Genomic DNA, 17,058 nt, shown 5'->3' with positions numbered 1-17,058 from the left:
AACAATTTCCTACCTACAGATTTTTTCTCCCTTCTTCAAGGAACTTCCCTCTGGAAACTCTCTGGCCCACCCAGCCCTGCATTCCTTTGGATTTGCCCCTGAACTTTGAACTTCCATGTGATATTTTGCCTTCCTGGGTCACCCCAAGTAGGCAAGACCTGGTCCTACCCCCTTAGTAACTTATTTATAGGGAACCAGGCCATGCAGCTATAACTAATGTTTTGAAATATTATCCTATATTCAATTTGTTTCTGACTCCCTGTAATTCTTGCTGCTCTAGGGTAATATATTTATTGAAGTTGGGCATCTCTTCAGGGAAAGGGCGGAAGCCAGGGAAAAAAGAAGTGTCAGACATTTGAGAGAAAAAAGGATTTGGGGGAACTCCTAGACCCAGGATCTAAATTATTAAGCTCTAGCTTGGAGGATTCAGACCACAGCAGATTTTCTACAAACCAGAGAGTAGGGAGAATGCAAGGTTGAAATGAAGTCCATTTTTCCCTTTAGAAGGAAGGTGAGTACCCCCTCTGCCCTGGTGTGAAGCTTGTAGTGGGGGAGAGTGGAGGACCCCAGAGAGAGACTGAGAGAGAGGAAGGAAAAAGAGAGGTAGAGTTGGAGAATAGGGATATGCATGTCCCTGAGGACTTCCCTGTCCTCTTGTGGTTGCACAGGGATTAATGACCTTCTTATACTTTAAGAATTCCATGGTATAGAAAGCTTGTTTTTTGAATCTTTCCTTAATTCTTGGATGAAAATGCCTCATAGAATGAAAATCAGAATTTCTACAAATGAGTAGAAATGTCAACACGGTATATTCAGGTAAACGGAGAATGAAGAATAGTGCCATTTGTTTTCCTAATGTGAGTCATGTGTAGGAGATCCAGACTCTCCCGGTGGCTCCGGAGGAGCATGGGAAGGTGCTTCCATGGCTAGAGGTCTGGGAGAAACCTGAGCTTGGAATGAGGTGGGAGCTGAGTCCTTATGATTCAAAGCCAATGGGGAAGATGAGAGCACTGAGTGCAGCAGGGTAAGTGGCAGACACCCAATAATCAAGTGGAGGACAGCAAAGCTTAATGAAAGAAGATACCTCTCCCTATTAGCGGGACAAAACATGAAACAACCAGTAGTCAGATAAGGACAAGAAGAGCAAATGAGTGAAACCCTAGAAAATGAAGTAATTACATGGGAGGCAAAGTTTTAAACTGAGAAGAGATTCTGCTTCCTTGAATTCTTCCAATAGCTAGCTGATATGATTAGCTTGTTTGCAGATTGAGTTTAATTACAGAGAATGTTGATATTGTACTATATTATATTATGTTATATTGTATTGTATTGTATATTAGATTATATATTTTAGTGTTGTGATGACACATTTTGAACCTACCACCTGATTGTAACTCAGATTTCCTTTCCTTTATTTCCTATTACATGCATATCTGTAAATTGCTCCAAACATAGAATCTTGGGGGAAATTTTTGTTCAACTCTCTCATAGTCCTTGATGTCTTATCTGTGGCTTAATCAAATCACTTCTTTGTCAGAAACAGTGGGTTTCCTTATATTTCCACCACAAATTTTCTAATCCAACACTGATGTCGATCTTTAATCTGGTCTACTGGTGACCTAGATGTGTAAGCATTGCTGCACACTAATCTGTTTTTGAAAGATAGTAAACCAGCATAGTGATAAGTAGAAACTTCTCTGCATTAATATTTAAGCTGTTGAGTTCTCCAAGGATTCATCCAGGGACGCAGCAGTTTCAAAAATAATCTTGAAGCAGAATTTTACTCTCAAAATTTCAACTTTTCAGCTATACCTAAGTACTTAAATGCCAAACCGTTACAGATAAACTGTGGAAGGACTTCAGAGTTCAGTGTGACTGGACAGAAATGGGACAGGTGAACTTTGAATAAAAGCAAGTGAAGTAATGCTTTTAGAGAAAAACACTTCATCATCCTTATAAAACGAAAGGTTCCAAGCTGTCAGCTAACCTCAGATGGAGCTCATTCCAGTTATTAGGCCCATATATTAATGCTCTCCAACAACCAACAAATATTAAGAAAAATATTAACAGTAATAATAACAATGATAACAATGTATTGCTTAAGTCAAGTGCTGAGCTATGTAACGTTCATGTATTACTTTATACAAAACTCTTAGTAACCTCTTGCTCTTTTCATTTTATGGGATACAGGAAATGTCAAGGTCACAATGACGTCAGAAATTCAAGCTCAAGGCAATTTGATGTTAAAGCTCAGACATTTACCTACTACATTACACAGCCCTGCACTGAACATCTGCTCTGGAACAAATCAGCATTAGGTTTGTTCCCAAAATAGTATCAGAATTTTAATAATAGTGGAAAGGAGACATGTCAGAATAAGAATAAATCTAGGGCAGGGCTACTAAAATCACCAAAAGGTGATATGAGGGTATATGAGGGTAGACTTTTAAAAATAATTATGGGTTCAACATACAAACTGTATAGAAAACATGAATGGTTCACAAAATCCCAGAAGTCTGGAACTAGAAACTAGCATGTCTGTCTTGAAAGGAGGGCCTATGAGAGGGAATGCTCTTTACCAAATGAGTAAAAACTCTCACAAATTTGCTATTTTTAGCTGATGATAGAGTATCAAGAATATCAAGGCCCTTGGCTCATATTTTCTGCCTCTACTTTCCTCTGTTTGTCAGATACTCTTCATTGGCAGCCACAATATATCTGAGACCTTAGCCCCATCATCTGGTAACAAATTACCTTGGCATCCTCTCAAAACAGTATCCATATATTCAGCATCTCCTGGACACCTCCTTTTTTATTTGGACCCTGTATTTGCTACTTCCAGGGATTATTCTTTGGGTACTTTGTTGCTTCCTCAAGCTATACATCTCTCCTTGACTCCTCTCAGTCCTTACAAAGGGGATTTGATGTGCTTCCTTATTTCTAATATTAGCAGTTACCATTCTCATTGCCCTTTTTGTTCTCACCAAAGCCCTGTCAAGGGACAACATTGTTTCCCCAAATGAAATCCTTGTCTCATATTTAACACCAGTGTCTGGGTTTTGCTTCTTATAAACAATTGCTCCCACCCTACCTCCTGGAAATTACCAGCACCTGGAACCTCCAATGCTATGCTCTGTGTCTCTGATAGGAAATCATATCTGTCATCTGAAACAGCCAGTTCTATGTGATGCTGCTTAGACTTCCAAGCTTGCATGCTGGAAGCTATTACTAAGTGGGAGGAAATAAAACCAGGTGAACAGGCATTTGGTTAGAGAAAATTTACCAGGATAGAAGATTCTGTGCCCTACAGAAGTGGTTCCAATTTAGGTTAGTCAAACTTTATTGTAATCTAGGTTAGCTTTAAAGAGATCTGGTCAGAGGTCGAGGGGGTGATGGTTCGTGGTCTCAGGTACATGTCTGGGTCATAGAACAATGAGCTTGCCTTAACTGATTTTGAAATATCAGAAGTATATTTAGTCTCAAGATTAAAGGGGTAGGCCAGGGATACAGACCTGTAGCCAACTGCGGTATGATTCAGGGTGGGTTATATTCCTAGTAAGCTGTGATATGAGCCAGGAACCTGTGACCATGAAGAACAGAGCAAGCACAAGGAAGTATGGATCAACAGGTCAGGGTGCACAATTCCCCAGAGATTACTATAAACCACTGATGATTTTTACATTCTTGTTTGGTTGTATAAACCAGAAAGGGAAGAGTATATATGGGAGTCAGTGTGATTTAAAGGGCCATAAGGGAGTAGCCGTAGTAAATAGTATAGAAGACCTGGTATTTGCTCTGGGGGAGTAGGCTAGCTCTGAAAGAAAGGATGCATTTGCCACTGATAGTCTGATTTTGCCCACTCAGCTGTATCTCCAGAGTTACTAGTTTTTCTCACTTCTGTCCCACTACATTGGGTGGATTTTGTGCCAAGCTGTGACGCTCTCCATGACATTGCCTCTCTCATGCTACCTGGGTTGGAACATCCTGCTTATACTGCAGGACAGAGATAGAAATTTAAAATGAAACTACAGTCAATAAAACTCTAAGGGGTTATTAAGGTAATTAAGGCTGTCAGAGGAGAGCCCCTAAATTTTCCTGGCCTTGTCATCACAAATGATAAAGTGTGCATTGATGCTTCTGTTAGCGACAGAGTAATACTCTTGAGTGGGCCCTGGCAGTAATGCAATGGAGAATTCCTTTGAGTTCTGTACAATTTCCATATTCACTATGCAAAATCCAAGAAGCTGGCAATCCTTAAAGTTACTTACCCTTCCCCCATAAGAAAGTGCACTAATTGGGCCACACAGATCATCCTGGTCCTGATTTTATTATAGCCTTTGGACCTGCCTTCTGGAGCATCTCCCCTTCTCTCTGATAAACCACCTCCCTGCCTGTCCTTAAGACTCAGCTCAGCCTCACCACCTGGAGGCCTTCAATAGTTAGTGCTAAGGCGTGGCTGGATACATCATGTGTATTTGGTCAGGACAGCCTAAAAAATGTTGAATTTTAAGAAAACAAACAAACAAAACAAAAAACCTTGGTTGACTGAATTGGCCAATTGTTTGTAGAAGTAATCTATCATTTTCATTGGAAGGAAAAAACATATGAAATCCAGTGCAATTTTTATTCTTACTGTCATATAACCTAATTAATGGTTCCATGTCAAATCTGCCACCATGGGACTTTCCTTATATAGCACTTATAGTGTAAATAGAAGTAGTGGTGGATGTGTTGACCAACACACCCTGTCCACTAGACTGTGTCTTTCTTAAAGGAAGGGATTCTGTCCTGTATATCTTTGAATGTTCAATATCCAGGACAAGACCTGGCCCAGAGTAGATATACCAGGTGGTTTCCTCAACTGAAGTAAATTGTAAAATGACTGGGTTCTCTAAGTTCTCTACAAGCTCCAAATATTTTATTCAGGAATGCTGAGGGCTCCATGGGTGTTTGGTCCTTACCTAGGCAGAGGTGTGCATTACATGGAAAAGAAAGGCCCTGAGCTCCTGAAGCTTAAGTCCTAATGTGGCAGGTTAAGCACAGTAATCCCTCTTAGAGATACTGACTTAGTCTGGGTTCCTTTGTTAAAGTGATACACTGACTTTTTAGGATAATAAAATATTTCAGTGTAGAGTCCTGAAATCACTCAAAGAGCCTATGCTTCCATAAATAAAAGTCAAAAAAAGGACAGTACAAATATACAGGTGAAGTAGTATCTCAGAACATGAGTGGCCAAAATCTGGAAGTGCCTCATGGACAAGACACATTCTGAGCTGCCATCTGAGAGAGGAGTTGCACTTTACTGCTCCTTGAAGCTGCTGTGCTGCTGTATGCAGGAATTATCTCCTTTTAAAAGACTAATTTCCTGAAACATAACACAATTCCCCTCACAGCTGACCAGTGAGTGAACTTCACTCATTCTCCTTCAGAAATGCCACACATTGAGTTTTGCTTCTACAGTGATACTTAATTCCATCTACTATGTGAAAGTGGCATTTCATAAAGAAGCGGTCCTCAACGCTGAGGCATCCTTTGCCCTGAGGCAACCTTCTCAACATTGGTCCTCTTACCTTGTAAACCCAGAGCGTAAGCAGTAGATCACACCCTGTAAAAATAATATGCATAATTCACTTAAGTGAGGAAAAGGACCTTGGTGGAAACAATGGGGGCTATTCATTTCCTAGTGCTCGGAGGTAACACCACCCCCTCCTGCCCCTCCTAGCCGTAGCAGAGGGAAAGGGACCTGCAGTGTGTTATACCAGTCTATTATAGGAGCAGATAAATGAATACTATGTTCCAGATTTTCCATAGCAATTACTTTTTTTAACACATGTATAAATGCACGTTTTTAGCTATTTTAATCACTTCCCTATCCATATGTTGTTTGAAGAGTGAAGAACATATTCGACAAAGTGGATTGAGCGCAGGAAGCCCTAATTTTTGTGGCTACAGAGACAAATCAGAAACCGCTACTTATATTACCAGTTTTCTCCTATAAATCTTCGGAGGACTATTTCTACACTAGTTCCAATGTAAATTATAGGTGCTTTGCATTTTCTAATCCTTTTGTAACTATGAATTTCTTAAGCTCCTCGAGAGCCTCTGTCACAAAAGAGAAAAGATTTTCAAAGCGGTTAACTTTAGTAGGAGACATTGCATATTAAATATACTAAGCTCTGAACTCTTAGTGTTTTGCCCCTAGAGCCTTCACTGCTGTGATGACCATATTTCCATTTAAAAGGACAAAAATGGGGAAGAAACGATGCTGTTTCCAAGTGCTGTGGCCGGTTCTGCCCTCTAGTCAAGCGGAACGGATCCTGGGAGACCCTGGGCGGCGGGGAGGGGTTGGTGTGTCCTGTAATTACCCGGGATCTAAGGTGGTAGCTGGCCCTTCCGCGTGCAAACGCCAACAGCGGCATCGGAAACGATAACCGGTGTCCGAGGACGCGCAGCTCCGGGAGGTTGGGGGGACGGGGGGCTCGCGGGGAAGGCTGAAGGCTGGAGGCCGGATGCCGTCGGCCTCGCGGAGCCCCTCTGCACTGTCCACACTGATGGGTTCCACGTCTGACACAGGAAGGCAGAGTGAGGAGGAGGCGCGGAGGCAGGCGACTGAGCCGCGCACCCGGCTTTGACGTCGCCCGGCTGCGGCTAGAAGCTCGCGCTCTCAGCACGTAGCGCACAACGTGACCACACACAGCCTTCCTCTCCGGCAGCCCGGCAGCTCGGCAGCCCCGCAGCCCCACTCTCGGCTTCGCCCTCCTCCTCCTTTCCGCCTCCGCTGCGCGCACCCCCGCGCACACCCAGGGATTCCGGCCGGCGTCTAGCCCTCAGCGCTTCGCCGCCCGGCCCGGGCACCTCCGCCGCAGCTGGGGCCCGAACGGCGGCCTCGCAGCCGGTGTCCTTCTCAGGCGGCCGCTCCCGCGTTCATCTCCGGATGCCAGCACTACGTTAGCCCAGGCGGGGAACCCCTTCTGCAGCGCCCTCCTCTAAACTCCCGCCTGTCCCGGCCGCCCCCACCCCTCCACCTGGCGGGGGCAGCGCGGAAGCGAAGAGGACGCGCGCGGTGCCGGTGGGCGCGCGTAGACGTGTGTGCGATCCGCTCTCTGCTTGGCATTCTCCGTCTCCTGCAAGTGACGGTGCCTGGACTCTGCTTTCGGCTCCCGGAATTGGTGCGGCCAGCCTGAGCCCCCTCTTCGCTGGCGTGGCGCTAAAGGCTATTTTGGAGAACGGTGGAGGTGGCCGCGGCGGCGGCGGCGGCGGCGGCTGAGGCTGGTGCCCGAGAAAGCTCCAGACTCACACTCTGCGCCCTGTCCGTCCCTCTCCTCCTTCTTACCCCTCCTCCCTTCCTTTCCTCCCCACCCCCGTCCCCCTCGCCCCACTCCTCCTCTTCCTCCTCCTCCTCTTCCTCCTCTCCCCGCTCGGCGATGCGAGCCTGTATCGTGTAACAGGATTGGCGTTGCAATGGCAACTGATGGAATGGGGGAAGGCAAGACAGCAGGGCTGGGGGCTCCGGACTGCGGGCGGGCGGGCCGCTGCCGCCGCTTGACGCTCCTCCGGGGACCTTCGCGAGTTACTTTGTAAAGGCGAACCCAAGCGAGGAAGCCCCTGCTCGGTGCCCCGAGTCAGAGGCCACTTCCTGCTCCCTGGCTGCCCGCGTCAGGCTCGCACCGCTCGGCACACCCGGCCCCTCGCCAGCACCCGCCGCCGGCCCAGCGCGCCGCCGCCGCCGCCGCCGCCGCAGCAGCAGCTGCGAAGACTCCAGTCCGCTCCCCTGAAGAACACTTCGCCTCACGGCTCCGCTTCCCATCACGCCCCCTGCTCCTCCCCGGCGTCTGCGATTTTCCCAGGCGCCCAGTGTGAGTGAGGCGTGCGTGTGAGTCTGTGTCAGGGTATTGTGTTGTGGGAGTGTGTGTGTGTGTGTGTGTGTGTATGAGTGTGGGGTGTGCGGGGCTCCTGCGCTCCGCTCACGGCCGCCGCCGGGGAAAGACAGACGGACTGCGCTTCCCCCTTCCGCGAGCGGTTCCCGGGCACCTCGGCTCGGCTGGGGAGCGAGCGGAGCGCGCCCGGCTGGCCGCCGGCCTCCATAAGGTCCCGCTGCGTCCCCCCTGGGCTGGATATGTTCATGTTCACGTGAAGATGGATTTAGTGTACGGTCTCGTGTGGCTGCTGACAGTCTTCCTGGAGGGGATCTCTGGCCAAGGAGTGTACGGTGAGTGGAATCGCGACGCTATTGTGACCTTGCATTCTTAGGGAAGATAGGCTGGTGAGCGAAAATGCACGACTCGCGCCGTTCCGGGGCCCCTCCCGGCGTGGCTTTTGATTTCCACTTCATCACGTTATTGGGAGCGATAAGGAGGCGGAGAGCGCGCTGCGAATCGGGCTGCGAGCCGCTCTCCCAGCGCCTCGGCTCGGGCTCGGAGTTGGGTCGAGCCGGCAGCCCAGCACTCGTGCGAATAAGTGGCTTTGCACTTGATTTATCCTCTCTGGGGGCCCGAGCTCTAGCAGTCTTTGATTTAATAATGATTTGGCTCCTTGCATGCCTTGGTGTCGGTGCCGCGGTTTCCTCCAAAGGGAAGCTTCGAATGTGACCCCAGTGAGCTCCCCATTCCTCTCCGCCCCGTGTCTCAGCCTTCTCTCTTCCTTTTCCTTTTTTTTTTGGGGGGGGGGGCGTGGGGAGAGTTGAATGCCTGCTTGACTTGACTTTCCAGCTCAGGAAGTGGGTTGACAGCCGAGTTGCGTTCTGCACCAACCGCTGCCATAAGCACTGACTTGGGGAGGGGAAAATAGCAGGCAAGATTCTCGGTGCCAGACACAATTAAGGGACATGTTTATGTGAATGGATGAGCAAATGCATGAATGAACGGACGGCCAAGTCTGCGCGTCTCGGCTCCGGGGCAGGACACTAGCTCACTGCAACAGGAACATAATCTCAGTTCTCCGGAAAACGCAGGGCTGGGAGGGTTAGGACGGAGAGAAGGGTGAACGTGTTAATTCGGATGTTTTTAAGTCCTCAAGAGCCAATCCAGGTTCCTTCGCCTGTCAGCAGTTGGCACCCTTGGTTTTCGGGACTGAAAGATACACACACACACACACACACACACCCTCTGGCTCAAATGTGAGTCTTCTCCTGGGATAAGCAGGCGGTGCTACAAAGGAAAAATAACTTTTGTGTTCTCGAGGTATGGTAGGAAGGTTAAGAGAACAGCCCTTGAGGGGACAGCAAGCCGAGACTCACCCACAGCTCCCAGGCTAGGGCCGACATCCGGAGAAACTGTGTGCTGGAAATTTGGCAGCCCGCCTTTGGTCTCCCTCGGGGTTGGGACCCCAGCGCTGCAGTGCTAGGCACCGGCTGCCCCGGGCAAAGAGCATGAGTGTTCGTGGAAGCGCAGACCCTAGAAGTGACTTGGGAGTGGGCGCGGATGCAGGGGGACCTTGAGTCCTCAAACTCTCTGGGAACGTGGAGTGCGCAGTGGGCAGGTGTTTGGGAACCGAGGCGAGAGGTCTGCCTTTACTCTCTCCGCGGTGTCTTGTCCAGGGCTGAGCGGTGCTGGGGGGGGGGGGAGAGTGTCAGGAGCGGCGAGCACTGGGCTCTGCTTCGCCTCATCGGCCACTCCCCTTGCCTGTCTTCCTACTTCCCTCCTTGGCTCTGGCCAAGAGATCTTCACTTTCTCCCACCTCTAAGCATCTTAATTTCCCCTCTCTCCTCACTCCCTCTTTCCCAAATGAGAGCGAGCTTTCTTGGTGGTGGTGGTGGTGCTGGTACCGCTACTGCTGGTGTGTGTAGGAGAGATGCTGAGGTCTTGAACCTCTTGGCTTAAACCGCTTGGCTGATGGCAGGAGGTGAGGCCTTGAGCAGAGCAGGAATTCATTTAGTGCTCTTTTGACTTCTGCTGGAGTCTGGTGTCCCGCAGCTGAGAGTGGCTGGGATTCTAGGGATGGAGGAGTGCTGCAGATAAGATGGAACCTTCTCGCGTGAGTCTGAACTCTGCTTGTCCAAGTCTTTATTTCTCTCCCATTGGTTCAGATTAGCTCAAATAAAAAGAGTTTTTGTTTTTGTTTTGTTTTTAAAATGTGTGTGTGTAGGAGATAATGAGAAGTGAGAAAAATCGGGGTGGTGGGTAGGGGATGTTCTGGAACTGTCTGGATTAGAAAGGGTTCCATTTTTCTGTCACTGTTTGTCATTCAGATTGTTTGTCCTGGCAAGTCTCATGCTGGGCGGTGGGAAAGTGTAAGATTTAGGAGTGGAGACAAGTAGAGAACAATTGCATCAAAACAGTCCTGGGCCTTGCTGCTTAACAATAAGGGGGAAGGCATTTCTGCTACTGAGCTGATCGTTGTGAAGGTGGTGGTGTTTTTTTTTTCTTTTACTATTGATGTGGTTATTAGTCACTTAGCTAGGAGTAGAATTGGCTTTGTTTGAAAATTAGTCAGCATCTCTAGTCGTTATAAATGTCATCTATCATGTCAGCTATCAGGTGAGTGAAATGTCAGCTATCAGGTGAGTGAAAAAATATATTTATATATTACTTTTCAAATATGTCTTACAAATCACAGAAGTTAGATTCTCAAAGTGGGAATCCGCAACCTTCAGTATGAGCATCACCTGGGAACTTGTTAGGAATGCAAATTCTCTGACCCCTCCCAGGATTTCTAAATCAGAAATTCAGAGTTTGGGATCCACATTCTGTGTTTTTCACCTCAGGTGATGATTAGGATGCATGCTAAAGTCTGAGAACCACTGATAAAACTTCACATTTCATTGCTTTGACTTTGTAAACCATGACCTTTCTTAACCTGAAGTAGTTTTATTTTTTGTGTGTGTGTGGAAGCATTTATGGGGAAGAGAAGATTTTATTTTTATTTAGCTATAAAATATTGATTAACTGTAAGAAGGACGTAGACATAAGAGTTAGTGTAAGATTATAGAGTGTGTTTTGAACATTTTACATGAGGAGTCTGGAAGATGATTAATTTTAAAAAAGCAGTGCAATTATAAACAGAGACTTCAAAGACCTAGATAGGAACTTTGCTAGCATAAGTCTGTATCCCTGTCACCCTTTAGTTGCCTGTGTTTGCCAGATGTAAAACCATTCGTGCTACACACAAAGTATTATTTCTTAATATTGTTTTCTAGTAGGTAAGTTCAAGAGAAAATAACATTATTTTATTGGTAATTCAGGCGAAATCACTTCACTGTAGCCTAAAACTAATTACATGATTTAGAAATATATCATTGTAACCTTTCTTCCTTGAAATAGCTAGTCAGCCCTTCATTCTTCTACTGCTAGCCTGGAAAATTCTGAGCATGAAATTCAGATGTTTTTAAGTAATTGAGACTATTTGTTTTAATATATAGATTATATTGTCTTGAGTTACTGTAGTCTTCTTCCTATTGTGTTTGACCAGCTTGGTACCGTGTGCACTACTTAAGTATAAAAGTTTCTGCTATAGACCTAGGGACTTACTGTCATTTATCTGGGAATACTGCTTAGCAGACTTACTGCACAGTAGCTGAGATTTGTGTATATGTGGCATTTGGGTAAGGGAGATTATCTTTTGATTTATATCTGCCTGTCTACCCTCCACAAAAATAGCATTTTTCCCTGTAGATATCTATATTTGTGTAGTTTTTACTTTTTAATTTTTTTAATAATTTTTTTTTTGGCCATGCCATGAGGCTTGTGGGATCTTAGTTCCCCAACCAGGGATTGAACCCGGGGCCATGGCAGTGAAAGTGTGGAGTCCTAACCACTGGACCACCAGGGAATTCCCTGTGTAGTTTTTAAAATCAATTTTCTTAAGTTTTTATATTCTCCCGTTTTGAATTTAAAAAAATTTTTGGTATTCAAGCTTTTTCCTCAAAATAATCTTGGAAGTTTAAAGTTTTATTTTAATTTTCTTTTTACTATAAAACGTCACTGAAAACCAAGAAGTCATTAAAGAACAGTGAACTGGTATCCATTTTTGGCATTGTTAATTTTGTTGCACTAAACCCATTGCATTACATTTAGGATAACTGATTAAACATAGCATCAAGGGTCACAATGTAAACCCCAGCTAGGTGTATATGACTGCAATACTTAGAGCTGAGTGATCCAAAGTATTTTCCTAGTTTTGAAAGTTTTCTTTGTAAGTTATTCTGTGGATGTTTAACTGTGTTTTTTAGAGAACCTGTTGATAATTACATAATTTTGAGAATCATATCTCCTGTAAACTTCACAGCTGTCTTGCTTAAAAAGGAAAAAACTGCTCCATTGACACACTGTATTTTTACTTCTGACCTATTATACCCTTAATTTCCAAGGAGGCTAATAAAAGATTATAACTGCATTAGCACAGGACAAATCCCCACTGCAACTAAAAAACAAAATAAAAGTCTATGTCTAAATAGTTTGTAATGGGAGCCAAATCTACCAATGACTTGGTGTCCTAAAATAATTAATGTACTGCCCATAAATAGCTTGCAGGATGTGCTAGAAGCAATAAATAGAATAAGTTTATCAACACATCTGTATGACAAATTAGCAAGCTGTATTCTCTCAATTCAGGTAATATCAATTAGTCTCATAAATTTTAAGAATGACACCCCAGGCAGTAGATGACAGAAAAGACTTGGTGGAATTGAGAACCAGGGGATAAGGTAGACAGGAAGGATCTGGAAGATCTTTCAGACTGTCAGTGGGTTGAATCTAAATGTACAGATTGACCCAAAGGGATAAGAGTGCTCTGGGAGGTCAGTTGACCATTACATCCAGTCCCAGGATGTTTCCATCCTCACAGCAAAATTATCCCAAGGTGCATTGAATTGTGATTTTTGTCCTGTTTGAGTTTGGAGAAACCCTGTGATCAGATTCTGCTTTTGACTGAACACATATTTAGGGTGTCAGCCTGTGGGAGATGACTTTAATGAGTGTTGCTAAAAAAAGGTAAATCTGAAGCTCTGTCATATGCAATTAGCTTTAACATTCTCTCTTCCCACTCCTTACCCCACTGTCCCTATGTGCACACGAGAACACGCACACACACACGCGTACCCTGGATCATCACCACTTTGGTCACCATCACAGGAAAAGTGGGCTGTCCTTTGTATCTTGAGATTATTTTTGCACATTCAAGGTTGTCCTTACTGGTTGTGTTACTGAGAATTTGCATGACAAATGAGCAGATTATTTTATACGGTGTTACTTGCTCATGTCCTGTTTGTCCCTGGGAAGTCCCTAAGTGGGCTATTAAGTACTTTAGATTGAGCAGGTTGAACATTAAGCCTAAGGAATCATTTTCTAGAGAACAAATCAGTGAGGGTGAATAGATGTCATAAAAGAAATTCAAGAAAGGCATTTTTCATGATCTTCATTATCTTGGCTTAATTTTATTGTCTCTGATACCAGCTCTTCTTATTGATATTGTAAAATTATTTTAGTGTTTGTTTTGTAAGGCAAACCACCTTAAACCTATTTTGAGAAACAGGTTTTCCGGAAAAAATGTGCTCTGTATTCTTTTAAAATGTACTGTTGTAATGTGATTGGGGTAGGGCTCATGGGATGCAACTAATAGCATGAGCCTGTGGGTTCAGGTTATGTCTTAACACAGTGTTAGGAACCGTGATCTTGGGTTGCTTTCCACCTATTGAGATAATTCATCACTCATGTTCTCTGGCCTGGTCCTCATGCTTTGGGAAGAGTTGGGCCCAAGACTCGAAACCCACAAAGTCAAAGGCAAACAGTCAGTTATACCCGCCTAGTCCTGGAACTGAGCTCTTGGCAGCTGCAGTGAACTAAAGGAATGTCCTATCAGCTCCCAGTTGAATTGGGGGAAGATCTTACTTTCCCTTTTGGCTATTTTGGAAGGGCAAGCAAAGTATTATATTGAATTCATTTCAAGTATGAATAGGGTGAACGTTTTTAGCTTCACTGTAATTGCCGTTAACTGAATAGTCCCTCAAAATGAAATTTCATTTCTTTGCTTCAGTGACTGTCAATGTAAAAATATTACTTAGAGCAGAATGAATAAATGATTTCATTTATAGGCCACTGTATCCTATTTTTATTTTCAAATCCAATTAATAAACTTTTGGCCCTGTAAAATCATAAAGTCAGAAGAGACTTTACGATGGCATTAAATCATCTCACTAATTTATGACACAATGGCTTTATATTATGCTACTCTGATGGTGGTCCTATCCTATTCGTGAGATTTCTTTCACAACTCTTTTTTCCACAATCCAGACTTATTCACTGGATGGATATTTTTTTGTCACCTTGCTAAAATCCCTCATCTCCATTATTGGATCATGTACTTAGTTATTTCCCATTTTATACCAGTACATTCCATTTTTTACTTAACTTATATGACCTTGAACTAATCCCAATTAAGCTCTCTTATATTGGTTTCTTACTACTTTTCCAAGATACTAATGCCAAGATACTATTTCCAAGATACTATTTCTGTCTTGTGTTTTAAAACACTTATTTCCTTTCCTGTTGATGTAATTGATTGAATTCAGTAAGAAAGATGATTTCCATTTCATAATCTAAATCATACTTTCCCCAGGAGTTCACAGTCATAGAAAAGGATTTCAAATGTTAGGAACATTTTTTTTGGCTATTACACATTAACTATAAATTTACCAATTAAAGACATATTATGGTAGGAGCAAAGGTATTAGGAATTATGACGTAACTTTTCTTTCTGTCTTTTAGTATGCTACCTCTATAACTTTACATAAAAATAGGAGACATCAGTTTCTTGCTATTCCCCGTCAAAACTATACCAAGGACTATTGTGTGGTTGGCAGGTGGGGTCAAATATGTGACATGTTACCATATCCGCAAGCAGCATATTTCTTGTCCTGTTTTGTTGGAATAAGAATGGGAGGGATAAAAATAATGGAATGATTCTGTAGAAAGGGAAACATATATGTCTGAAAGAGGAAGGGTTGGTTCATAGCTAGACCTCCCACAGTCTTAAAGGACAGCACAAGGGGCAGTGAAATCTCAATGAGGTGAGTAGGAAATCAAATGCTGGCCTGGAAAGGCCATTCGAAGAATATATCTGTCCTTTAAGTAATAGCAAAACAGCAAACTATTTTATTTCTGAAATAAATAGAACTTTGTTCATGTGTGTCAAACAGAGGAAGAAAAAACAATGTCTGCCATTTGACTGAATGACAACTTCAGGGAGATTTTTCTGTTCTCCTGAAAGGGAAAGATAGACGAGGAATTCTTAAACAGAGCCTATGGTCCCAGTGGACCAGATTATCCTACCTGCCAATTGATTGTACTTAAGGAGAGATAGGCACAGGTTAAACATTGAGGCATTCTCTTTGTTATTTCTGAGTGGAGCTATGAATTTGGTCCAGGCCTTGCCTTGGGTCCACTTCCTACTGAAGAGGGGGAGGCTCCCACGAGTCTCCTGAGAAGGATATAAAACTCTGAGGAAGATATGCAACTTTTCAGAAATTTTCAGTAGGAATTGTACACAGATTCTGGTCAGATGGTGGGTAAGTTCTGGTAACTTCAATCAGCAAATTAAGGTATAACTTCTATGGATTAAACATGTAACTAAGTAGTAAGAGCTGTGAACTCAAAAAGAGTTTACTAGTTAATTAAGAAGATAAAGCCAAATGGAAAAACAAACAAAATAAGGCTATGAGAAATATACAAATATTTGTGCAAGATGAGAGAGCATTGATAGCTGCCATGGTTGGAGGAAACTTGAAAAAGCTGGTACGTCATGGTTTGAGACTTGAAAGTAGGTTGATGTAATATAGATAAAGAGGGAGGATAGGCCAGTGCTAAAGCACAGATCCCAGCTGCAGGAATAATAGGGCAGAAAGGAAAATAACCCTGCAGTACGTGTCTAGTATTAAACCTAAGCAATTTCTCCAAAGTTTGTCCCAACTAGAAAGATGTATCCATCCTTAACCTGTGGTAACTCCCTCTCCCCCAAAGTCTGTAAGTCTGTGAAATAAATTTGACTGTGTGATACTCTGGAACTTGCTCAGATATTTATGTCTACCAAGTTCCTAGGTTTGTGTGTGTGCAATGTGGAGCCACCTGACCTGCTGATCAGGAGTTAAGACGGTTGTCTCTAAAGTTCCTGTAGGATACTGAGCCCTCCCCAATTCTACGCAAACTTGGGAAGCTTTGAACTTACATAGCAGCGCCTTTTGGAGTTAAGGTCAAAGACTTTTCAAAGGCTTTTTAAGAGTGCCTGCTACTTAGAAGCAGTGGACTGTGGATCTAGAATCATGTTGTTCTTTACAAATGTACAGCCACTGAGATGAATGCGTTACCTTTATGAAAAGAGGTATGTGGTTTCATTATTTATTTATTTTTATTCTTGTGCAAGGCAGCAAAAAAAATATCTTAATCTCTTTATACCTCAGTTTCCATATCTAATAAACTCTTAGGAAAGTGGGCTGTTATACAGAGAAAATGTAAATAACAGCAAGAATAAAAAAGTCTGGTTGCATTTTTATATCGGGAATAGAGGGAGACTGCATAGCAAGTGTCCTTTATCTTCTTAAAAAAGTATACTCAGGTGGTCCAACAATTGGACCTCCTAGTAGGAGTGCCATTTGGTTCTCAGAACAGAGTTAAGGGGCTTGGAAGTAACAGGGAGAAAGTAATATTTTTCTGGAAAAAATAATTCACATCTGTCAGTCTATGAGAAAATAACTCAAGTGGTATATTTTTAAACAGTATATGTAATATTAATATGTTCATGAAAATGCCATTTGATATTGCATCTTGTATGCACATGTGGTTGGTATTGCTCCTCAGGCTAGTCTCCTCTCAATCCATATAACCCTGGAGTTTTTCCTTTTGCTCCTTAATGGTGGGGGTGGGGAGCTGGTATCCCCACTCATTTAAGAGCTCTGGAGACAGTTAGTGTCACCTAAACCTTATGACCATGAGTATATTTATATATGTGTGTGTTCAAATATATGTATAAATCTTGCTTTTGTATCAAGGAGCGAGAATAGTCTCAATGTCCTGCCATTTCGAGACTAATCTAAAAATGATACAAATAGGGATATATTTGTAAGAGACTACA

At 43.6% G+C, this 17,058-nt stretch overlaps 1 protein-coding gene across 1 annotated transcript in view; it reads left to right on the top strand.

Moving 5' to 3' along the window:
* Nucleotides 1-6,712: 6,712 nt before the first annotated feature.
* The window catches only part of MDGA2 (MAM domain containing glycosylphosphatidylinositol anchor 2), an 830,741-nt gene continuing 820,395 nt past the window's right edge, over nucleotides 6,713-17,058 (top strand). The window contains exon 1 of the mRNA XM_004270015.4: nucleotides 6,713-8,209. Within this exon, the coding sequence (XP_004270063.2) occupies nucleotides 7,930-8,209 (280 nt within the window). The 5' untranslated portion in view covers nucleotides 6,713-7,929. The remainder of the gene's footprint in view (nucleotides 8,210-17,058) is intronic.

Source organism: Orcinus orca, chromosome 2 (genome assembly GCF_937001465.1).
Source record: "Orcinus orca chromosome 2, mOrcOrc1.1, whole genome shotgun sequence".
Classification (NCBI taxonomy): domain Eukaryota; kingdom Metazoa; phylum Chordata; class Mammalia; order Artiodactyla; family Delphinidae; genus Orcinus; species Orcinus orca.
Note: the sequence above shows the minus strand (reverse complement) of the source record. Positions and strands in the feature narration are given on the sequence as shown.